The sequence below is a fragment of the Drosophila subpulchrella genome, unplaced genomic scaffold (assembly GCF_014743375.2).
Source record: "Drosophila subpulchrella strain 33 F10 #4 breed RU33 unplaced genomic scaffold, RU_Dsub_v1.1 Primary Assembly Seq354, whole genome shotgun sequence".
NCBI lineage: Eukaryota > Metazoa > Arthropoda > Insecta > Diptera > Drosophilidae > Drosophila > Drosophila subpulchrella.
In genome coordinates, this window is record NW_023665577.1 from 6,344,869 (window position 1) to 6,370,325 (window position 25,457).

At 43.8% G+C, this 25,457-nt stretch overlaps 1 protein-coding gene across 3 annotated transcripts; it reads right to left on the reverse strand.

Annotated features, from left to right (window-relative positions):
• On the reverse strand, nucleotides 1-25,294 carry LOC119560438 (histone-lysine N-methyltransferase trithorax). Of its 3 annotated transcripts, XM_037873880.1 has the most exons (9): nucleotides 24,641-25,294; nucleotides 16,377-16,855; nucleotides 13,199-14,532; nucleotides 10,909-12,100; nucleotides 10,637-10,843; nucleotides 2,312-10,571; nucleotides 2,111-2,244; nucleotides 1,871-2,046; nucleotides 1,639-1,812 (listed from the first exon to the last, which is right to left on the reverse strand). In XM_037873880.1, exons 3-9 carry the CDS (start codon nucleotides 14,384-14,386, stop codon nucleotides 1,639-1,641), a joined length of 11,331 nt encoding a protein of 3,776 aa, XP_037729808.1. In that variant the 5' UTR covers nucleotides 14,387-14,532; nucleotides 16,377-16,855; nucleotides 24,641-25,294. The 3 variants fall into 3 exon arrangements, with proteins under 3 accessions (XP_037729809.1, XP_037729808.1, XP_037729810.1); XM_037873881.1 differs by lacking the exons at nucleotides 16,377-16,855; nucleotides 24,641-25,294 and having other exon boundaries at nucleotides 1-1,812; nucleotides 13,199-14,386; XM_037873882.1 differs by lacking the exons at nucleotides 13,199-14,532; nucleotides 16,377-16,855.
• Nucleotides 25,295-25,457: the final 163 nt, after the last annotated feature.

Below are 25,457 nucleotides of genomic sequence, written 5' to 3' on the forward strand. Positions count from 1 at the left end.
TTTGAATTTTAATCTGTAGTTTATTAAACTTTTTTCTTTAGGGAATAAAAATATAAAATTCCTCGACAGCGTGCAAAAAGTGCGCGCGTCTTGAATGGCTGCCAAAAAATGCTATGGAACTTTGCCTGTACAAGTCCGACCGATCGCCCCGATAGGAATATACATACATATCTGCCTGCTGTGTGTTCTTTTGTGTGTACAATTTTGGACAAATACCAGAGCGGACTAATGCTAGTCTTAAGCGAAACAATCGTTAAACTAGTAGAATACAAGGGAGCTGAACTAAAGATAGGCGTTACAAATTATGATTATGCTTGGGCTTCAAATCAAGGCAAACAAATGGTCACAAAAATGTACATGCTTTAAAACTTAGGTGTAAAATAATAAATATACAATTACAATTGGTTGTTGGAGTTGTGGTTGTGGATTTGCCTGTTCACAATACAATAATTTCAAGGGTGATGCTTGGTTTCGATCCCTAAATAGATATATAAGCATGTGGTTGCGGATATTATTCGTAGTTCAATCAATTAATCGGTTGGTTAATTGTTAACAAACATAAATACGCAGAGCTCTACATAAAATAGTTTCTTCTTACACAATCCTGGTAACTTAAGGTTAGTTTTCATACAGTAGGTATATAATATAGATATTTATAATTCGTATGCAATATATATATGTACAATCTAACACAAGCCCCTGTAAGTAATTGTTTTTAATGTCTCCCATCGTTTATCTGTCATTCGTCTAAGCCCAACAAGTGTTATATTTATCAGCTTAGCTTAGTTATATGTATGTGGTTTATAGAATCTGTGGAGCCTTAGTCTAGTTAGCTATCTGATCTGCATATTATTATACGTAACATATTTATTATACAATTAATTATTCACCCCCTGAATACTGACGTCGTCGAGTTTCTGTTCATTAAATCCGATTGCTCGGATTTTGCTTGCTTCGTTGCCTAATATGTGCCGTGTTCTTTAAATATAGGATATATAATAATATCAACTGTTTAACTTTTACATATCAACTACTTAAGACGTATGGGGGTTGTAAAACGAAAAGTATCACGATTGACCAAACATAGATCGATATAACCGTTAACTACAAGTGTTTCAATTCTCATTCCAGGTGTGTTTCTCCTCTGTTCACAATAGGGTTTATGATTTTTGCAATATTGAGTTAAGATTTTTAACATAATTTTTGCCTCTTCCCAAAAAAAAACTAGGCTTCTCTTTCTTGTTTTTCTTAGTTGCTCTAAGGAAATATATGATCAATCACTATTTGTGTTAAAAGTTAAAAAAATAAAAGAACTACATACACATATTCACGAATAATTAAGAAACGATTACGATAGTCCAATCAGAACAAGTTAAGAAACTACATCTGAGTGATGTACTATTGTTTACTTTTGAGTTTAAATTGTTTGCGTAGATTATAGTATTGGACTATGGTTTTACAATACTTTATAAGAAAATGTCTTGGATTTTCTTCAGGCAAAAGGTCAAAAATAATATCAAAGCAAAGTATTCAAGCCCCAGTTCTTTCCAGAAAAATCAACCCTTGTTTCTGAGTATACGGATTAATTTGGACGCCCAGCGTCCTTCTTGATTCCTATCCCTGTCATCCCCCTTTTCCTTAATTTAAGTACTTCCGACACCTTTTGGAGCCGCATGAGCAAGGTATCTTCTCCTCCTCGAAAGGGAACTTATAGTCGTAGGTCAGCTCCTCGCCCTGAACGATTCGACGCAGCGCAAAGATGATGATGTGCTTGTGTCCCAAGATGTCCACCACTTTCGAGTAGCAATTCGGCTGCAAGGAAAAAAGGACTTCAGAATCTCTAAAGACATAAAGCACTCTTCGTACTCACCTCACAGGAGTGATTGATAAATCGCGCCGCATTGCCGCGCATGGTGGCATCTACTACGAGGTTATCATCAATCTTGAACATATAACAGCCGATGCCGCGACTGTCATAGTAACGCTCTCTTTTGTCTGTCAGTGTGGAGCGAATCAGCTCGCCGGCGTACTCAATTACCATTTCACCTGGTTAAAAAAAGGTTTAAGATTAATTTGTAATCAAAATTCTATAATTAAATGTTTATCTTACCCGCTTCAATGTCCTTGGTGCAGTAGAGGCCTCGTCCATGAATGTGCGATCTGAAGACCCCAACGTAATCCTTGTACGTCTCCTTCAGCGTACGATACTTCATGGCCATAGGGAGATTGCTGCCAGTTCCTCTCCTTAACAAATCCAAGAAATGCCACATTAGTTAAAGATTCTCGCTCAAAAAAAGAAGAGTTATCTTACCTTGGCACCAGTTCATTGTCTGATGGCTGGACAAACACCTGGATGGGCTGTTTGCGATGCCTTGAGGCCAACCAACTGAACATATCATACTCGCTGCGATTGGCATACGGCTCGCATCGGGCGCAATCGTAGGCATTCTCCTGCAGCTCATCCTGGTCCGACCCATAGTCGAGCAGACCTTGGGAATCTCCACCAGAAGCTGATGCCAGGGCGGCGGATGCACTGCATCCACCCGTGTTCCCTGCATGTCCGCCACTCGCCGCTGTTGATACGTTGCCATTTCGCTTGTGATACTTGGGAGTATACTTCGAGCACTTTTCCACGCCCGGCAACTGTTCAATCAAATACTTCAGAGCATTCGTTTTGAGGCCGATCATCTGGAGGCCACCCATATCTGCCAGAGGACCCTCTGGCAACGGAGTGAGTCCATGGGCCCGCCTGGCCACCTGCACTGCCTCAAAGACCTTCTCCCAGATCTCAGATATGGAACTAGATTTGTACGTGAAACCATCTTCGCTCTGGATTTCATAGAGCAAATGGGGACCACTGATCTTCTTGGGCTCGCGAATAGGTGGTGGTGGCTCTGGAGCAGCTGCTGTGGGCACAACGGCTGCCTTCGATGGCTCTTGTTCCTGTGGTCCCGTCCGTTGCTCCTCCTTTCTCCTTCGTAGTTCCAGTTCCACTCCATTCTGCAGTTGCTTGAGCTCCAGGACATGGGCATCGGCCATTTCGTTTATGTATGTTGCAGCTGCCTCAACGGCTGCAGTTTCCAGAGTACCCTCGAACTCTTCGGTCGGAGCAGATGCCGCTGCAGTGGTGGCCAGAACGTCCTCCACCATTTGCTGGTAACCAGCACTGGCCTCTACTTCCATCGTCGTCGCCGTGGCTATGGAATCAGCACAGTCGTCGTTGGTCAGGTTGTCCAGAATCTTACTGATCTTGTCCTTAACCGCCGGCTCTTCACTGTCGGACATCTCGTGATCGTTGCACGCCGATGTGGCCATCTTCAAGCTGAAGTCATCATCCTCGTCATCTTCATCCTCGAGATCTTCCTCCCTGTAGGCATCCGTGTCCATGGCTTCTACTTGAAAGGCGTGCTTTTCAAGCAGATAACCGTTGTTGGCCAGCTGTTGACTCAGTTGCTCGCGTTGCTGCTGCTGGAGAAGGAGCTGCTCGGTCTTAGCCTCCGCCGGTGAATGTTTCTCGTAGAGTCCCTCCGTGTAGATTGACTCTGTGGCCGGCTGTTCCTCCATGATTGCGTCCATCGTGACAGCGGGCACAATGCTCTCCAAAACCGAACTGGTTTTAAGTTCCGCCTCATAAACTGGTGACGGTAATGCTGTCTTCTGGGCATAGCACTTGGAGGCACTGGTGCTGGTCATTTGCTGGATTATCGGCTGTTCTACGGGTTTCGGAGGAGTGGGTGACGGGACAACCGGACACTCGTTGGACAAAGAAGCAGGCTCCTGTCGCTGCTGCATTGGTAGCACCCGATTTGTTGGCCTTGTCGTCGAGCTACTTGTTGTTGGTGGTGCCTGTTGTTGCATGGGATTCACCACATTGGTGGGCAGGGAACAGCTGCTGCTACTACCGCTGCTACTGGTGGAGAAATGCTGCACTCGGTTGACCAGCTCCTGCTGCTCCAACACTTGAGGTTCCATCACGAATTGGGTTTGCAGCACAGGTGTTTCGGCCAGGGTGATGATGGGCATCGAGGGCTGAACCTGCACGTGTTGCTGCTGCAGCTGTTGTTGTTGCTGCTGCTGCTGCTGTTGGGGAATGTGGATCAACTGCGTTTGCTGTATCTGCTGCTGTTGCGGCTGCGCTGGGATTCGCTGCTGTGAGATCGTTACCTTGGGCACTTGACTGACCACGACGGCTGGAATCTGCTGCTGCAACTGTGACTGCTGCTGCTGCTGCTGATGTTGCTGCAGCAGGACCTGATTTGGTTGTTGCACCTTGGGTGTGGGCTTCATTATTTTGGGTTTCACTTCCAGCTTGTGAATGGGTCGTATCATGTTGGTCTTCTTCTGCAGTGGTTTGGAAGCTATACTGGGTGGTGCTCCACAATTGGTACCCGTTCCCGATGCAGCCTTGGCCTTCACTTGAGATTGCTTGAGATTGGAGTTCTTCAGCTGTACTTGGGACTGCTGGGTGACTATGCTCGTGGGCAGCACCTTGTTGACCACCTGCGGTTGCGGTGGCACTTTGCCCACTCCCGACATCCCCGCGGCCTTGGCTTGAGCATTCGTCCTCTTCATTTGAGTTACTGGCGGAATCTTGGCCGTGACCATTATGGGAGAGGAGTAATCCATTGATGTGGAGGTTCCTGAGGATGTGGGCACCGTCTGGAACTGGAAGTTGGCATTCTGCAGTAGTTGCGTAGTCGCATCATCCTGCGATTGCTGTTGCAACACGCTGGCTGCGTTTAGGAATGTCCCCGCACTAGTTCCGTCTCCAGCATTATTGAGCACCACATATCCAGCGGGCAGATCCACAATCGGTTCTATTTTACTAGCCTGGAACACCTGTGTAGTGGTGGCCGAGAAGCTGGCATTCTGGCTCAGCATTCCCGGCATTGCAGTGGACACGAATTGCTGCGACGACATGACCGTGTTTTGGACGATCGTCTCCAGGCCATAGTACATGGGTTGGGTGGCCAGGATTACCTGGGGTGTGGTGGTGGCAAACTCCAGACCAGAAGCTCCTCCTGCAGTTCCTCCCAAAATTAAGGGCTGCTGGTTGCCGCCTGCCTGGTTGCCATCTGCTGATCCTCCCAATTGAATGGTCTGCGGTTGGATGAGCGTGCCTATCACTTGAGGTTGCGCTTGGAGAGACTGCGCCGTGAGCATTTGTAATCCTGAATTGGTGGGTGTGGTGGTCAGCACTAGATTTCCACTCGCATCCGTTTGCAGATAGGTGGCACCTCCACCGGGAGCAGTTGTCAGGAAAGTGGGCGTCGCCTGCGGCTGCGGCTTATATTCCCCCGCGGTGGGTATGGAGATGTACTGCAGCGGCTGTCCTTGGCTTCCGTCTCCGGTCACAAATGAGATTATGTTCTGGGGCTGAGCCTGGGGCAGGATTAGCTGCGGTGCCTGCGATTGCGCGCTGCTCTGGAACAGCAGCTGCGGCTGGAGGAGATTCTGACCCATCACGGTGATGGGTTGCTGCACCTGAGCCTGCTGCTGCTGTTGATGCTGCTGGGGATGCGGTTGCAACTTGGCCTGAATGGGCTTCACCTGATGGCCGGACTTCAGCTGCCTCTGTTTAACCGCCGCCTGTTGTGCCGCCTTGGTGGCCACTGTCTTAAGTGGTTTTCCACTCGCCGTCAAGGGAAGCATAATCTTTTTGTCCGTATTAGTGGCCTGCAGGGTCTGATAAGTGGCTGTTGGTGCTGTGGTGGCCTGCATTGTCTGAGGAATTTGGATAAACTGCTGAGTGCCATCGGGATTGGTGGAAACAGCTATCAATTGAGGTTGCGCCTGAGCTGTCACTGTCGGTTGAGCCAAAGTGAAACCTCCACCCAGATTGGCAGCCAAACTTTGCAGTGAATTTGCATAGATTTGCAAATCATCCGTGTTCGCTTGGGTAGTTGTATTCGGTTGAGACAGGAAGAATCCATTGCCCAGGGATTGTGGCTGCAATTGAAGCTGCTGCAGTCCCTGCAACCCAAACTGTCCCAGGGAACCTATACTCTGCACTTGGGGAAACGAGGTTGCCGTTTGAAGATAATTTAAACCTCCTGCATTCGCTAAAAGTTGCTTTTGCAGCTCATTCAAGCTTTCTGCACTCAGTTGGGCAGGATTATTGGCGTTTCCCGCTGCATTCACTTCAGATTCGGATTCGTTGTTGGACATGGTTGGCCCACAAGATGGTAAATGGCGCTGGAAGGCATCGTAGTTCCTGTAGGTGCACTGACATCGATCACATTTAACCTGACCGCTGAACTGAGCCGTTGATAGATTTCCATCTCCACCAATTATTCTAAATTCGGTGATGGAGTCGTCCACGCCATCCATTTGCATTATCCTCATCTTGGATGGCTCTTCGCGTGCTTCGCTCTTTTCGAAATAGCGCTTGGCTGCACTCCAGGTGAAGCTCTTGCTCCTCACTGATCCAGATGTGGAGGCTATTCCCTCGATGGATGCTTCACTGATGGATTGCCTTCTCGATACGCCAGCCACGGTGGCCATCTCCTTTTTGCTCCGTTGCTGACTGCTCAAGGTTAACAGCACTCCTTCGGCTAAGTTTTTCGACAGTTTCCGCCTCTTAATAGCCGTGGCCATGGCACTATTACCGTCCAGCTTCGGCCAGGCTAGTGTTTTGAGCATCTGCACTTGACTGGAGTTTCTGGCTGCGGATAGCATCGCATCCTCCACGGGATTGCTGGCTGGCCAGCAAGCATTTCCCAAGCTCGTATTCGAATTTCGGGTGTCCTCATCACAGATGCTTACAGAAGCAGCTCCTTCTGCCTGTTGATTTTGATTATGAGCCTGATTGGAAGTCATTGCCTGAGTACCATCCTTGGATTGCTCGCTCATGGAAAACAACTCTGGCTTATCCACTAAATCCTCATACATGAATATATCCAGCATGGAGATGCCATCGAGCAGTTCGTGGGGGAGGTCCTCGAATATGACATCCTTGATCTCCGGGGGCAGCAAATCAGCCTGCTGTTGCGGCTCCTCTTCGGTGTTTTCATCCGGTGGTACACAAGAGTTAGGATTGGGGAACTCCGCGCTCCAATCGGCTCCATTGTCCAGGAAATCACTCCTAGCCAGACTTGTGTGCCAGCGGGCAATTTGAGCCATACCCAACTGAACCTCCTTGCTGTTCGGATTTGTGTGATCCACTGTATAGTTCCTACCTACATCCAGCGCTGTTAGGGTTGACGAACTGTTCTGAATGGTGGTGCGCACTGTGTACTCCACAATTTTCCAGGGTTCTTTTGAGGACCAATACAGCCGACTGCACAGGAAGTTGATGGGCACCACGGCCTCGTAGGAATCTGAAAATCTGGGGACAATGGCTCCCAATTGCCGCACCTCCAAAGATCCAATGTGGAATTGCACTCGGACTGGTTCAATCAACTTCTTCCTCTTTCTATCCAATTCCACGTAGACCGGTCGGGATACTTCAAAGTTGGATTCATATGTAACACTGGGGGAACCATTGGCCTTCAAGGCATTTCCATTCTTGGCATGTGCCGGGCAATACATGGATTTATCTGTGAGAAATGCGCAGTCGATACTTCTGGCACATGGATAGTGATAGTGTTCACCACAAGATCGCACATTGCATCCAACGGTGGCTCCTCGATTTCCACATACCGTGCACTTGATCATCCTGCCCCTCGCCACCGCACTGTGGACATTTTGCAGTGAACCGTCGATCTCCTCGAATACCTCGGCAGACCACATGGCACAATTGGTGTGAACCCAGCAATCATGACCGCAGTACAGAAGCCGTGCTTCCTCTCCGGATAATCCCTCGCCGCTCTTCCGGCAAAAGAGGCACACCCTGGTGTCCAATCGCATCTTGATGCCACAGCTGCCAAGGTCGTCAACCTCTTCCAGAGGAATATCCAAGACACCAGAACGCGACTCTGCCTGCGAGGTGGAGTGTTCGTTATAAAGAGAGGCACTTCCTCCTCCTCCTCCATCTTGCAGATCCTCGTAGTTAGCTCCCGAACAGGACTCAAACATATCCTCCTCCAAAGCATCAGTGCAGGCTTTCGTTTCGTTTTGGAACCAGGGAAACTGTTCACTCAACAGCTCCTTATACGCAATATCTAGTTCATCGCAGTTACTCTGTTGGATGACCTGGCTCATATCATAGTTGAATTCTGCCAGGGAAACATATGAGTTGCCAGCAATCTTCTGCTTTATATCCACCAGGCTAAAGGATTGCGGATGACTGATGTGCTGTTGGCAGGAGCAGGGCAGGGACTTCACTCGCGACTTGTTTATGTTCACATTCCGTTGCTGCTGCTGCTGATCCTTGAACTCGTAGACATCGTCGCTGTTTTGGGACTCACCGTCGCTGCCCAAACCGTTATCCGATCCACTGCTAAATTGGAGGGCTTTTGGTTGCAGTTTCCCTTGGTTCGAGGATGCTCCGCAGGTACAACGCATTTTCTTGCGGGGACTGAGTTTCAGAAGGGCACAAGCCTGCCGAGACTTGCTGAGCAACTTCAGAACACTGTAGAGACTCGCCTTGAACTCCTCCATCACCGCCTGCCGCCACTCCTCAGCCTTGATTCTGGAACTCTCATTTCGGCGTGCACACTTCTTGCAGATGAACTCGATGGATTCCGGCAGAGTGCTCAGTAGATTGTATTGCTCATCGCTAAGACCTTCGCACTTGGAATGAACCCATTGGCCACAATCACCGCATTCCATCATTTTCAGATCAAAGTCGTTGTCATCATAGCATCTCTGGCATATTGGACAAAAGTTGCCCTTCTTGCGCAGCTTAAAGCAACCCGTGCACATCGGTAAGTTCCCCACGAATTTCGATACTTTTGTGGTGGAGCAAGACTTGCATTTCAAGCAATTGACGCATATTAAAGGACGATCCGCTCCTAGAAGTCTCTTGCTGGTACCCAAGCACGTGCTGTGATAGTTCTTCTGACACTTTTGGCACTTGACCTTGGATCCTGATGACATATTGCAGGTGTAGCAAACGGTGCAGCGTGGACACAACCAATTCAGACGTTGAGTCAGTTGATTTAGGGAAGATGATGATGGTCCAGTTGACGCATTCACCGTCGTTTCCAATAGGCTGCCCATCAGCGTGGTATCCTCAAAAGAGCCATGTTTCAGGTTATACTCATCCTGGACACAATACTGATGGTAGGGTTCACAACAGCAGGCACAGAAGATCAGTGGATCCAAACCCGTAGAGCCGCATAGAAAACACAAAGCCCTCTGCGCCACAGTTCCGGTTACAATCAATCCAAAACCCGTTTGGCAAACTTCAGCAGGATCATAATTCTCCCAGAAATCGATGGAGATAAGCGTGCGTTGCTGTCTCTGCTCCTTTGCTTTGCGTCCCTGCGTTTGATTGGAGGATAGAGTGACCGAACTGGAGGTAACAATGTCCCCATTTCGCTGCTTTTTGCTGGCCGCCACTATCAGGTTGGATGTAACCGCTGCGTTCCTTGTCGTAACCTTCGCAGGTGCTGCTGTTAAAAGTGCTTGACCTCCAGTTGCGTTTACTGATCCTTCCTTTCCTCCGGTTAGTACCTTCTTCACTTCAGCTTGAGTACTTCCAGAGGACTTACTGGGTTTCGTTTCCTCCTCAACAGTAGGAGTTTTACAGCTAGCACAATTAGCGTTTTCGTCTGTAACCATTTGAGTTGGCTTCTCAGGAACAGGTTCTGGAATCGCTGATGGCACTGGATCAGCAATTTCTGGCTGCACATCAGCCTCCTCTTCGGGCTGATCCTCGCCAAAGGTGGCCAAGGGTTGTCCAAGCACGATAGAAGCACTGCGGCACACATGTTTTACTCGAGGTCCCTTTAGATCAATTCTTTGACGTTTCAGGGTGTCGCCTCCTGTAGCATTGGTTTCCCCATTTGGTTCTGCTTGAGCAACTCCTTGAGAAGTTCCATTAGAAGCAGCAGGCTGTATTGCTGGTGCCTCCTCTTTTTGAGCTTGAGCTTCTGTAACTGGAGTTTCCACTGCTGCAGATTTCTTGACGGCTACCAGTGTGGGACTGAGTGGCTTCTCGCTTTGTTCCTGTTCCACTCCCTTATCCTTTTCTGATTTACTCGCCTTCCTTGACGGAATTGGACTGATTGCCTCTGTAGCTGTGAGCTTTTGATCTGCCGCATTGGTTATCTTCAGGAAGAGAGGTTTCTCCAAAATCGCGGGACGTAGCAGGGGAGTGCTACCAAATGTAACATTGTTCTCCGCCAGCGGATTAGACTTAATCGAGGTCAAAGCTGAGGCGGTATCACCACTGGACTTCCACTTAACCGAAGTGGAAGCAACCACAGAAGAGGAAGTAGAGGAGGCAGAGGAAGTAAATCTTAAGCTGCCAGTGGGAGACAGCAATTCCGTGGACTTATCCTCCCGGCCGGAGGTCTCTCCTCGCATTCCCGGTGGCAACATGGCCCCCAATCTACTCCTATGCGCTGCTGGCAGCTGAAACGAGATCATGCATTTCCTCAGCCAACAAGCGGTGCAGCGATCCTTGTAAAACTTCTTGAAGTTCTTCAACTGACTCTTGGCCGAATGAATGCTGCAGGTTAATCCTGAAAGGAGAATATTTAATATAGATTAGTGAGTTGCAGTCGAGAGGGTATAATCTCTGACATACCTTCGCTTCCTTTGCATTGTAGCTGCTGTTGGATGCCGGAGGAAGCATTGGCACTGCTCGAATTGGCCGATATTGATTTCTTGGTCATCTTCGAGATGAACTTCCTGCACACGTCGCAGGCCACCACTCCATATTTGCGAGCTTGAGCCACCTCTTTGCTGCTGACCGCCGCGGAGCACACGGAGCAGGCACTGGGAGTAAGAGTTCCTAAGAAGAAATCATAAATGCATTAATAACAATTCAGTATTTCCTCCTTCAACTATAAAACCAACCTATTGTGGAACTGGTGCTGGGATTGGCCAGCGTTCCAAAGGACGAAACCGCCAGGGAATTCGCTGGCGTCGGAATGGCACTGGGCGATGTTGGTCCGGCTTTGGCGACAGCAAAGGGTCCTGGCTTGCTGTCCGCCTGGAATTGCAGTCGCGGCTGCCTTAGCACAAAGCTTCCACCTGTACTGCTATTTGATTTCAGGCTGCCAAAGCTGGAGAAGCTCTCCTTGGCGAGCTTCAGACTTGCAGGAGCGGAGGAGGTGGATGCCGTGGAAACCGTACTTGAGGAAGCTGCTCCAAAGAGGTTCTTAGTCTTGGAGTCGCCACTTGATGGGGTCTTCTTGCTGCTGATGCCACCCTCTTCGAGCAATCTCTTGTTGGGCTTGATGATTCTAGAGGATCGCGTGCTCCTTTTGGGCAACACGAAATGCGAATCCATGACCAGTTGCTTCTCTTCCGGATCCCGGTCCTCGGTTCCTGCACTTTTTTCTGTCTCCGCACTCTTTTCAGATGCTGCTTCATCATTGTCATCCTCATTTTCCTCCTCCTCCTCGACCTCTTCATCGTCCTCATCCTCCTCCATTTCATCATCCTCTACATTGTTATGATCCTCAGGAGACTCTTGGCGACGAAAGGTTACTCCACCCTCATCATCCTCATCCATGGGAGCGCCAAAGGCGCGTGATAAACCAAATACATTTGGTGAGGATCCCGATTCCTGACTTGAGGAAGATGAGGAGTTCGCTGGCGCCGATCGAAATTTAAGCGAGTTGAGCTTATCGATGTTGGAGTTCTTGTTGAGTATCTTTGACAGAATGGAGGGCCGCACGATGCATTCGCCTCCTCGGGAGTAATTCAGCGGCCGGTTGAGGGAATCCTTCTTCATAATCGAGACGATTGGTATGCGGATATCCGGATTGTAGAACCGCTTGACCACCGACTTATCATCGCTTGTCTCCAGCACATTCCTAAATGTTACCGTCTTCTTTTGCTTCGTCGCCGTTGATGCCGTCGATGACCCTGCTGCATCTGGTACAGATTTAGGACTACTGCCCCCAGTAGTGGATGTTGCCACTGATGGTGCTTCATTGGATGCAGCTCCCTTTCCCGACGATGCCCCACTTGAGGCTGCAGGGCAGTTGGATGGAGGTGCCTCGGGGGCAACTTCATTGGGCATTTCGCTCAAGACGCGCTTCTGGAAAAGTACACAAATAAAAGGGTTCAGTGGGTTTCGGTTAGGGTTGAGTAGGAGCGGTTGGAGACGGAGTTCCGAGCAAATCAATAATTCATGCCACTGACTACACGCTCACAAAATGCGAAGCGGAAAGCAATGCAAGTAATATATAGCAAGCAAAAGTTACACAGCAAAAAATTAAATTAGATAATAAGTTTGTTAGTCACAACAAATAATTTTGATAATATTGAAATATTTTAACTGTTGACCGAATTAACTTTAATAAATTTAGCTCTAAATATATTTTAAGCGTCTTTATTAAATAATAGAATAAGACGTAAAATTTTAGATTTCAGGAAAAGATCTTAAAATAACATTAAGGTTTATAAATTTGTAAGTTTGGAATTTTTAGGAAGGATTACAAACAGTATACACTTTAAAAGCATAATTCAGCATAATAAAGCATTTCGGTATGATATAGTAGGTCATTGTAACTTCCAGTGTAAATTTAAAACACAAAGAAGCATGCAAAGGACCAGGAGCAAGTGCAACTTTTCGAAGGGGATCGCTTGGACATGGGGGTTAGGGTTACAGAGGCGGTTGAGTGGGGGGTTGGGTATTGGTGCAAAAACAAGTTACTAAGCATAAGTATAAGCTGGGGAACAGACACCATTGCCACTGTGACCGTCAACCGTCTGCGGCAGACACATGTGGAAGAGTTGCAAGCGCTAAAACGTCATAAAAGCCAATTAAGCAGGTAAGCGAGCAGGTAACAATGGCGTCAGAGGCGGGTGGCGGGTGGCGGGTGGCGGGTGACGGGTGGTTGGGTGTAAGGGGGGCGGGGGCTACTAACCAGACCAGAACCATGGGTAAGCCAACTTGAGGGGGTTCTCTTATTTACATTGGCGGGAATTGGACTGTGGCATTGGCCGAGGATGTATGTGCTGTGCTGCAGAGGGTGAGGGTGCACACGCAACTTGGAATCAGAATGGCTGGATTGAGGGGTTAAGGTGGCGGAAAAAAAGCGGCTTAAGCATATTCATAAATAAAAGCAAAAGGGGGCAACACCTGGGAACAACAACCGGCAACCAAACACCGACAATCTGAAAATCAACTTACCAGGGCTGCATCTTCACCCGGACTCGCCACCACCACGCTCCCCACACCAGTTCCTCCTCCTCCCTCCTCCAACGATGGCGGAGAGGTGGATGAGGCATTTGGCGTGGAGGAGGAGGAGGCAGAGGAGGTGGAGGTGGAGGAGGGACTATCCACCACCGGACTATGCAGCTGCTTCAGCTTGGATGTGGAGGGCAGCATAATTTCGCCCCTGGCCAGGTTTAGATTCTTGAACTTTTTATTGCTATTCTTGCGAGCTCTCAGCAAAGCGGCACTTATAGCAAAGGCTCCTCCCGGCGAGGTTCCCCCTCCAGGGGATACCAGAGCACAGGCCAATCCAGTGGATGTGACCGGTGTTGCCACGGTTAATGCCTTAAGGGATGCTGCACTAGACAGGCCAGAGGTCGTGGCTTCACAGGTTGTTCCAGAAGATGCTTTTGAAGATTTTCCAGAAGAGCATGTCGCCGCAGTGGCGGTTGTTTTTGCAGATTTTCCAGAGGTTACTCCGGATGATGATGCCGTGGATACTTCCGAGATCCTTGATGTTGACTTTCCACAGAATATTCCAGAAGATGCTCCATCGGATGATGTTCCAGAGTTAGCATCTGGTGATGAACCAGAAGACCGTCCCGAGGATGTTCCAGAAAATGCTGTTGATGAAGTTTTTGCTGACTTTCCGGAGGTCTTTCCAGAACATTTGCCTGAGGATGATCCCGCGCTTGATGTCTCAGTGGATTGTGCTCCTGATCTTGCCGCATTTCCTCTCGTTTTATCACTGTCCCCATTTTGATCCTTCGTCACAGCCTCCTTATCCAGATTGGCGGCACTTTTGTGATGGGTTCCGCCATTTACACCACCGCCATTGGTGGATCCCGAACCGGATGATCCTCCCGAGCCCGAATTGCCATTGCCGCTACTTTCGGAACCCGATGCGCCGCCGGCGGATGAGGATGCCGTATTGCCACCAACTGAGGCTCCACCCGGCGCATTGTCATCCTCATCGTTATCACAATTGTTGCCCTTCTCCCGGGCAGCCGGCGAACCCGAGCCGGATCCACTTGGCTGCTGGGACTCGGGAGGTGGCTGCTGCGATTCCGCCGGATTGGCCGCCTCATCCTCCAGCTGCAGGACACTGATCCGCTTACGGTTGATCGACTTGGAGGGTTTGCCGGGAAACTTGGAGCGGCCCATAATAGTAGTGCGTTTGCGTTTGCCTTTGCATTTGCATTTGCCTGCTTTTTGATTGGATTTCCCTTATTCCTTTTGTTGTTCGATTTAAGTTGGGATTTCTTTGATTTCTTCGATTTGTTTGATTTCTTGGACTTGTGGGTAGCTCACTGTGGATAAGAGAGAGGCACAAACTTCAAGTAAGAGAGACTGACTAAAAAAGACCGGTATTAGCTAAAAGAAAACTGGCAAAAACAAAAACACCAACAACAACACACACACAGCTTGGGAAAAAACGATGCTTGTAAGCCGAATCGCGCGTTTGGAATGCGTCAATTTTTCCCCCTGTTTTTTTTTTGCGAGTCTCGTTGTTGTTGCTGTGGGCAACTCGTTTATTTTGCACTCCTGCCTCACGCCCCCTTCACTGCCCACTCACTCACTCCTTTTGGCACACACTCTTTTTTCTCCTGGCTATTTATTTATTTATTTCTTTTTCGCGCGCGTTTCTCGTTGCGCGCTCCTTGCTTTGCGAATTACAACTACAAAGCCGAAGGTGACGTAGCCGCTCGACAGCCTCGGCTTTTGTGGCGCTCTTGCGCCCGAACGCGCTCAAACGCTCTCTTAGTCGCTCCTTACACTTAAAAAAAATGATTGATTTTCAATTAAAAAAAGGACACTCGATTTTCCTTCTACGATATGTATCATTTTTGGTCATATGTATTTTTAAAAAGGCATATCTATTTTTGAAATAAAAATTAAACAAGGAACTCAATTGTTAACCAGTCTTGGGGTTTGAACTCGAACCGTTCTTGTTATTAAGGGATTAATTTAATGTTAAATTTGCAATGTCGAATTATTATTATTTTTGGTGCTACAGTTTAGGGTTGACTGTTTTAATTCTAAATGCATTTTTACAAATTTACCACAGTATTATAACGTTTTTCTCAATGCAAATGCATAAATATCAAAAAACAATAAAATTTTTTGACCCAGCGACTGCTATGATTCAAAGGTGTATGTTTATTTAAATTTATGGGCCATACTTTTTATGAGTGCATTCTCTCGGGGCACGACGACTCTCTTCTCCACCTTGGCCCGCTCTCTCCTGCTCCTGAGCAAGGAGCGCGCTAAAGGTGCAATTGCAGCTGCCTTTGTTCCGCTCCTTCTGCCGCTGTCTCACGTCTTGCGTGACCACTAATACACTCACACCAAAGACAGAGATGCCAACATAGGCTTTTTATTTAAATAAGAATGGGATTACACGCATACATTTTATTGCAACTCATTTAATAAATGATCAAATAAAAAATTAATTTTGGATTTTAGTTTTAGTATTAAGTAAAATACCAACACAAAAGGTTTCTGCCCGTTTGATTAAAAGTATTCAAGAAGCCTATTTACTATGTAACAAGTAACCCATACTATGGATTTCTAAACTGATATTACAAAAATAGGTATCAAAGAGATATCAAATAGGTATGCTCTCTTTTTAGTAAAAGAGTTTCACACCCTATAAAGTATGCAACACATTTCTTAGAAGGACATGGAATTTGAAAACTCAAAACTATTTGGCTATTTCTGGCGGGAAAACAGCTTGGCTGTCGGCACTGGCATACCACCACCTTTACACGCTTTGCCACCACTAAACGTGTGCAGTTAACGAAAAAACAAAAAAAAACTGAAGCAAAACAACTGCTGCGTTGCGGCTCCTTAAACTCATTCCTTTCCTTTGGCACGTAGCACGCGCGCTCTCCCTCTCTCTCTCGCAGACTCCTTTTTAAGAAATGCTCGCTCACTCTCTCTCTCTGCAACTACCTTTCTCCCTCCCTCCCGCGGGTTAGTTGTCATCGACGTTTTAAGTGGTTTTTCTACTTCAGACTTGAACTTTTTCTTTTCTTTTTTTTGTTTTGTTTTCTTTGCAGGATTTTCTCGTTTGGCTTTTGTTGTTGCTGCTGCCTTTGTTTTTTCTCTCGAATATTTTTTGTTGTTACTTGCTGGAAATTGAAATTCTTACAGTTGTTGTTGTTGTTGTCTTGTTGCTGCTGCTGCTGTGGGCCACTATTAAGTGGTGGGTTTTCCCTGCTGCTGCTGCCTCTTTTTACGACAGTTTTTCTCTTTGTTCTCGCTTTTATGGCCTGATGAAAATTCTTCTTTTTGCGCGTTTAGTTTTTCTGCGTTGGGAGTTTCTGCTCGACGAATTCACAGTTTTCCACATTGCTGTACTTTCGCGGCAACTTTTCTCATCTGTAACTGCTGCTGCTGTTGTTGTTGCTGTTCTTATATTGATTGCTGATGTTGTTGTTGCTGCTTTTGCTGATGCTGGTTTGTGTTGGCGGCCACATGGTACTCATTATCATTACCATCATTATCCCCATCATCATCTCTATATATCCTCGGTCTACATCATTGCCATCCTCCCATTCCACCACACTTCTTCAAGCACGCACACACACTGTTTTAAAAAAAAAGTCTGCAGTCTGCGTGTCTTGAAATCTGCAAAAAATTAATCGAGGGGGTGGCGGTGGGTGGTGGGCGTTGGGCGGTTGGGTGGCCAACGAGGTGGAGGAGAAGGCAATGGGAGAGAGAGAAAAAAAACAAAGTAGAAATTTATTAGTTCGCTTCGTCGCAGTTGGGCAAACAAGTTGAAAGTTGACTTTTCGAGTGTTTGAGCTTGTGTGCGAATGTTTGTGTGGGTGACGATGTGCGATGATTATGCATGTGTGTGTATCAGTGAGTGTGCACAGAAAGAAATTTCTATAATTTAACAACTATTTTCTATTTTAGCAGTGATTCAAACTGCAAACTTGAAGTCCCTTTAACGGAGAAAATGAATGCGGGTGCTACAGAAATTTCTAAGGTTTGAACTACATAAGACTGTGTCTAAATGTATGCTATAAAAATCGAGCTTTCGGATTAACAATATATCTTAGACTACTTATAAAATCGGTAGAGTCGCAGAATCATTACAAGATACCCCCAAATTTCGCCCGAAAAGGGATTTAAAATCTATAGGTATTTATTTTACACTTCTCGTACTATAATTATATTCAAATTTTGATTTCATAACATTTTTGTTTTTCAAATATAATGAAAATGAATGAAAATATAGAATATATTTGGAATGATATTTTATTAACCTATAACCTACATTAAAATGATAATTTTGTCATAGTTATAAACTTGTAATATATTTAAAACTTTCAAAATGAACACATTTTTTGTTTCCGTGTGAGCATGTGTGAGTTTAAGTGCTCGGAATGAGGTGAAAATACTTTCGAGATTTTTGGGTGGTGGTCGCCGCCTTTCCACTTCCCCATTTTTTCTCAACTCCTTTTCCACATTTTCCGAAAGCATGACTCAGTGCAGCGTAATTGTTTTCCGTTTCGCCTTTGGTTTCCACTCAAAGGTGTTTGGCAGTCAGTTAGTTTACCCGGTTTACCTGCCTCGTTAGTTAGTCAATCTTGTCAACTGTACTGCTCACTGCTCCCCAGCAAGTCAATTTAAGTTGCATTCGTACATACAGATATGTAGTGGGTACAATGGGTTTGAAAAGATGGAGAACATGATTGATATAAATATTAGCTAATGCCTTCACTGGGCAATTATTATATCTCTCTTTAACTTATTTTAAAGCTTAAAGTTTATAAAATTTACAAGGAGTAAAACAATGATCTTAAAATAATGTCATAACATTGGTAGGCTTACTTCCAAACCTTTATATAATTGTTTTCCAACCTTTAAGATTTCTTTAAGGTTTACATTTTTTTTTTTTAATTTTAAATTTTCCTTGTTTTTTAATAAGGTGTAAGTTAATGTTTAATTAAGAAAATAATTCAATAACAGCAAAAGATTTTGAATATTTAATTTCTTTGCCAGAATAATATGTAAAAAAATATTCATAATCTTGTGCTCTGTCACCCACTGTACCTTAACTTGGGTCTCCTGCCACTGTCTCAGTTGTTTGCGATTTGTGATTTTATTTGCGAATTTTCTTCGTTTTTATTTTATATCGCCTTTGCTTTGGTTTTTGTTTCTACCATTGAGTTGTATCTTTATGGCCCCAGCGGTGGCATGATGTAAGCATGGGGTCTGAGAGACAGCAAATGGGACTGGGACTAAACCGGGTTTAATTGGACAACACTCCTCCGTATTTGCACGGCGATTACACTAATTGCTGCGGAGTTGCCGTGAATTAAATAACTAATACTCAATATGCATATGAATAATTTGCATTTTAAGTCGATGGATGATGGAGTGTTAAAAATACTTAATAAAGATCTTAATCAGCCCAATGATTATAGTGATTTGTGGCTGTTAAATGTGTTGCCTTAGAAGGTTATTAAACTATAATGACATTACAAACTAAAAGCTAATTGTCCAGCAAACATTCTATTTTTAAAATACAAAATAAAAACAATTTTTTATAAATATAGATTTATAAATTTAAATTTATTTTTGTCATTAAAAAACTCGTAAATTTTTTATAAAAATTCATAAAATTATACCTCAGTCAAAGCTGATACGGCTGGTTAACCGACTTAATTCGATCATAAACAAACTGAATATGATTAGTCAATCGATTCTGAACAATTTCTAAAACAAATTAATTACCAATGGTATGCGATATATTTTCTGTCATTGACAGATGCGAGTGGAAACCATTTTCCCTACTCAATGATTGATGACAATCGGGAACCTACTCAATTACCAAGCGCAATTATAGATTTATATTATGAAAGACTTTCGAACATTTCTGTGTGTCTGATATAATCGTTCGTAATTGCAAATACGAAAACAATGCAATATTAGTGAGCATTTAATACCGAACACAAAACACTAGGCAAATATCATGACATAACAAACTAAAGGTTAATTCTCTCAAGCTCAAAACAATTGTCAACAATTTAATACCCATGCAGGCGGTAAAAGGGGATGGTGGAGGGGTAAGGGGTTTTGGCGAGTCGGCAGACAAGCAAGAAACAATCACAAAAACACTCGCCAGCCAACAAATTGCACACAAATTGTATCTCAGAAACCCACACAAATGCCCAGGAAATGCGCAGACAGCAGCAGAATGCTAACTACGTTCTGTGTTGACATCAATTAACTAAATCGCTTTAATTATGTGCCACCAACCAAACGAACGGCAGCAACAACATCAAAGGCCCAAGGAGAACTCAGCATGAATATTTCAGCGAATCAATAAAATCCCACAGAACGATGACAAAACGCGTTGATATGGACGACAAAATGAGCAAATTCAAATGGAAAACTTTACAGGGGTTGCTCCTTAATTACGGATCATTTATTTATCAAGGGGAAGATGTTTGTACAGAAGGATAATGGGCGAGAACCTGCAAAGGGGGCTCTCGATAATTACAGTCCTCTTTTTGTGTCATTTAAAGAGCAATTGTTGAAAGGACAGGGCGTTACCATTTCAAATTAATTGATACTTTGGTATTTCTACCGTTTTTGTTGTTTGAAAATTATAGATAGGTTTTTAGGGGTGTACTAGAATTGTATTTTATTACAATTTATTTTATCCTAAGATAAAAGCTCCGAAAGTAAAAATTTCCACAAACGCAGAATACCTACCTAATTTGACTTTTAATACGTTTGTCCAATAAATTAGCAGCACTAATTGCCTAATTCCAATGCACAAGAGCTTATATCTCTTATTCAACCTTAAATTCAAATTAATGGTACTAACCGATAAAGCAAATATAGCAAAAACGTCTGAGTCACTACTTAAAAAGACAAATTTCACCACAAATAAAAACAATTTTATTATTTAATGGTTGTTTATAACATAATTCAGTTCATTCAGGAAAATAATCTTTTTCACAATAAAAATACTCTGGAATTAAGTAAATTTAAATTATTTTTTTGCAATGAATTTTATTAGCTGCAAACACCCTATAGAAATCAGGGTTGCCCGCTCATTTTCCTTAATTTTCCACCAAATAAAGCGCATATTGAATTACAATTTATTTGATTGTTTTGAATTTGATACGTTTGTCTGTATCCCGAGACCCAATTAATGGCGTTCAAGTGTCGGCTTCACTGTAATTCGAGTGCACCATAAAAACCAGAGTCGCGCGGAATGCGTGAAAGGGGAGGCTGCGAGGGGGAGTGGCCGAGGCTGTGACGGAGGGGGTGGGCAATACAAAAGGGGCCAAGAGACAATCGGCCACCAAAACGAACAATCTCCCGGCGAACGGCGAATAACGAGGCAAAGTAAAGTAAAACTGGCCTGGCCAATTCGAAATCCGAATGCATCGTCATCGCCATCATCATCATCATCATCGCCGTTGAAATTGAATCGACAGCCGAACGAACACGAAGATAAACGAATATACTAAACCATAAATGAGGGGGAGGGGGTGGGACAAGCCCCGGGGAGAGAGAGAGAGAGCGCCAACTCACACACCTTTAATTTAATTGACATCAATTATGGTAAAAAGATTAAGAAATCAAAACAAGCGCAAAACGTAAAAGAATTTGAATAAGAAGAATGGGTTCCGAAAATGAAACGAAATACGGGCACTGAACGAAAATGAATACAGGTAGTTGTTATTGATTTTCTATCTAATTTTCTGATCAAAAACCGGTAAATATAGAATTTAACCAATTTAGGTCCCAAAAATATTAAATGCCATATAATGGTAGTAATCATATTAAATGTGTTCTTGTTCAACAAAGAAAACCTACGACTTTTAATTTGCAGATCAAAATTGGAATAACTTCTTGAATAAGACTTTAACTAATAGATCTATTATAAGACATTATCCCACTTTATTGACTTATAAATGGATCCGTTTTCAAAACAAATCTCGTATCTAATCTTTTGGATGACAGCATGTCGAAATAATGCCATTTAATTTCACAATGATACGTCTGGGCTGCTAAGTGATATGAAAACTTGCTCATAAATTGCTTAATTGATTAAAATTGACATCTAATTATACGTTTTTTGTTGTGTACGTTGTGTGCCAGTAACCCTCTCTCTTTCGCACTGCATGCCAATTACCGTGCAAGAGGCGCGAGTACAAAACTTGCAAATTGCGAGTAATTGAGAAGATTAAAGTCAAGCACACGAGAGCAGAAAGAGATGGCAAGTTGTTTGGGTGGCGGGGGGAGGAAAGGCAGTGGGGGTGGGGGCCGGACCAGAGAGAGAGAGAGAGAGAGCCAGGTAACGAATCGACCTGGCAAACGATTAAGAGCCATAAACACGAGCACGACAATCACAACAACTCACCTACAGCACCCACTCACACATCTACCAAATAGACAACTATCTGCATGTCACTCACACACTTGTGCACAAACTCGATTGACAAGTTGGGAAAAAATCGAAGTCAACCTCGCTCATAAAATATGTAAATTTGTATAAAATTATGCAAAAATGCCTTAAATACATATGCACTGAAAAAAAAGTTTGAAATTAACATTGTACCATGACTAACAATTTCTTTAAATTTTAATAAATTTAACTTCGGATTTAAATATTTATTTAAACATATATAATAATTATATAATTTCAAACTTTTATGTAGCTTAACTAGATTACAGTCGTCCTATAAATAAATGACCACCAATTTAATTATAATTATTTAAAAAGAAAAATTAACGAATCATCGAAATATAAACCGTCAATATACTAAAACTTTTGGGTTTTTAGTTTAACAATTATCTAATATATCAACATGAGATATCTTGTTTTCAGTGTAACAACGAGAGAGCACAGAGAAAGCAGCTGAAGAAGTTGAATCAACAAATGAGAGAGCCCCCATCCCCAAAAACCAAAAAGAGAGCCAGAGAGCGCACGCGGGGGAGTGTGAGTATGTATGTTTGCGGGTTTGCTTGTAAATCAAAACACGCAGCCAAAGGTGAAACATGAAAAATGTGCGCGCCAATAAATGTGCGAAAGGTGTCGTGGTGTGGGTGCAACACGGTTTAGTATTGGGATGGATATCTATATCTCTGGTGCCATGAATGAGCATTGAAAATTGAGAGCCGACTTGGCAGCTCGCAATTTTGATGTCCAATTTGCCACGAAAACATGAACTAAATACTCGCGCCTGTACGTGTGGACATCTGCTTTCGTGGTGGTGGTGGTTGGTGGTTTATGGTAAAAGGTAACGAATCGCAAGGTAAAATAACATGAACCCAGTTGGCAGCTGTAGCCTCTCAAAACGCACCGTAAATAAAGGTGTAAATACCGCTTACTGGGAGCAATAAAGCAAACTATTAGTTTAGCCACCGAATCAAAGAGAAACAACTAGTACAGTGTTCGTTCGCTAGGAGGAATCTGGTTTAATACTCTAGAAAAGTATTTAATAAAATTATTTAATGATATTTAGGTATTGAACAAAATGATGAGATTTTTAATAAAATAAATTAATCAAAATAGCAATTTAAATTAAAATTAAGTAAGACAGTGAGGCTTCGACTTTTTTCTATCATTTTTACTAGCTTTGAAGCTTATCTGACATTTATTTGTGAATAAATAAATTTAATGTCAATAATGTTATAATTGTTAATGAGTATATTCCATACGTGTATGATTTTTGGTGATGATTGCCCTCAAGACATTGCAGTTTAAAGTTTTCGGACACACATTCCCCATAATATGATCATAATAATCCTTGAATTTCGAATAACCCTTTTGACATTTGTAGTAATTCCTTCCATATTTTAATCTTTCAAGATTCTGCGAATTGTGATCCACGAGATGCGGGCGCAGTGGAGCGTGAAAATGCATTCGGATGAGCATCGGTTCGTCCCGTTCGCATTTTCATTCCCATTCAAGATCTCGCATTAGCTTACGGCTCAGTTGGTCGACTTTTGAAAGGCGAATTTTAATATGCGCAATTACTCATTTTGCGATTTTGCGCCTCAATGTTATTTGGCGCGTAGTTTCCCACACACACACACATGTACAGTGTACACAAACAGAGACTAGGCGATTTGGAATTTGCCTTTTTGATGGCAAATAAAAAAATGGCGTCAACAAATACACAAACAGCCTATGTATAAATCTATACATATATTTATTTTGTAATTATTCAACAGCATCTAGGCAACGAAAAGCAGCAGCAATCGATTTAGCTGCTGCTGCCGAGATCGTTTTTCATTTTATTGTATAATTTATTAAAAGTTTCAACAGCGCCAGCAACAAAATAAACAACAATTTTAGTTATACAAACACTTTGGCCATGTGACCGCCAGAGAGAGAGAGGAGCAAAACAGCCGGAGAGCGAGCGAGAGAGCGTCCGAATTTGATTTAGAATGAGGCGACAACAAAAGCAATTAAGTTTTATTTATCGATGCTGCTTTATTATGGCTCGCTGGCGTGTTTGTGTGGGTGTGCCAGCGACTGTCATTTACCGTTCGTTTAACGGGTGGTAAATAATGGAAAAGTCGTAGATGGAAATCTCGGCTGGCCATAAGTATACAGTGCAACCTGTCTAACAAAGATCCAAGCGTTTAATCGGATCTATAATGTTTAAGTACCATGATTTCCAAACGTTGGTTAATAGGTTTCATAAACGCAGTAGTGAATTCATTTAAAAATACCTTTTTTGGCATACTTTTAGGCGCTTAACAATAAGATCTAAAATATCTATTCAAATATAATGACGCAATTTGGAGATATCTTTTGATATCTCATAAGAATATTGTTCGTTCATTTTAGGTCTATAAGGAGCCATCTAGGGATTAAACTGAATATTTTCAGAAGGCTTCTTAATTCTAAACTTAAATATAAGATAAGTTTCATGTTGATTTTCCTTGATAAGAGAAAGTTATTAGAGATGTGATAAAACTGATACTTATGTAACACTAATAAATAAATTAAAAAAGAAATACTTAGTATTAATAAAAGGTCAACATCTTGTCAACCCTATCGAGGTCCCACTGCAGTCATAAATCGCAGCGTGGGCCATAAACTAACAGTATTTGTTGTGCAGCCTAATTTGCATTATCGAGTGAATAATTGAACGACACTTGCTGGCATTTCTAGCTAAAAACAACAATCTAAAACTACTGACTAGAGGTCTACAAAGGTTAGTGTGGGATTATGAGTATGAAAACGATGGGATATGATGGTGTGAAATGTGTGTTTAATGGTTGTAATAGTGTATGCAAAGTATAGTATCTCCGGGTGCATTCCAAATCAATATCTGGCATGCTTATATATATGAGGAATATATATTCACGGCAGACTGACTCATCGGCAGCCGGCGACGCCTTTTATCGCGGCGATCTTTTAATTACCTTTCTGGCGAGCGAGTATCCAGATGCAGATTGAGACTCGAATCCGTATCCGCTTCAGGGGTTGCTACTACCATTTGGCATCTTTAGTGCGAATATAATCCAAACTTGCGACTCGATGCGGTGTATATTCCACAACAAAACGGCACAGAAACACACACAAGACACTAGTAAACACAAAATACAGGGGTGGAGATTGCGATTTTCGTTTTTATTTTCGTTCACTTATTTCTTGGTTTTTGCTTTGGCTCTCCCATTCGCCGCTCGCTCTCACTCCCTCTCTTTCTGTCGCACAAAACAAACGCACAAAAACACGCACACACATTCACCGAAACGGCCCGCTCTCTCGCTATTGCGCTCTCTCTCGCGCCCGCGCGTTCCGTATATACATATATCTGTCTGTCCGTATGTATGTACGGATTTTACGACGATGAAAAATGCCTGCTTCTTCTTCTCAAAAATCAGGTTTTCTGCTCTCGATTTTCACACTTTTTCGGCAATTGCTCGATGCAAATTCGATGTAATTCCACTGGCAGTCAATGCCCAGCACGCTCGCACACACTTTTCACCACAGTTCATCAATTATTTTCCACATTTTCTGCCTTTTTTGACGAGCGAAAACGACCGAGCTGCGATTTCAATTCAATTTTTTCAGTGTGACCGCGGTAACACCAGGCGTTTGCGCTATTTTACGTCAGCAAACGTAAGAACGATAGTGTGAGCAACGTAATCGTGAGCAGCGTAAGTGTGAGCAACGTAAGTGTAAGTAAACGTAAGTGTCATCGAACGTTAATGTTATCAAACGGAAGTGAAAAAACGA

What these genes read in the sequence shown, in the direction of transcription:
- LOC119560438 (XM_037873881.1), bottom strand. Translation starts at nt 14,386, where the DNA reads ATGGGCCGCTCCAAGTTTCCCGGCAAACCCTCCAAGTCGATCAACCGT. An exon ending in CAGCACCAGTTCCACAATAG is followed by an intron (nt 10,844 to 10,908) that starts GTTGGTTTTATA and finishes ATTTCTTCTTAG; the next exon opens with GAACTCTTACTCCCAGTGCC. An exon ending in TTATCAATCACTCCTGTGAG is followed by an intron (nt 1,813 to 1,870) that starts GTGAGTACGAAG and finishes TTTTCCTTGCAG; the next exon opens with CCGAATTGCTACTCGAAAGT.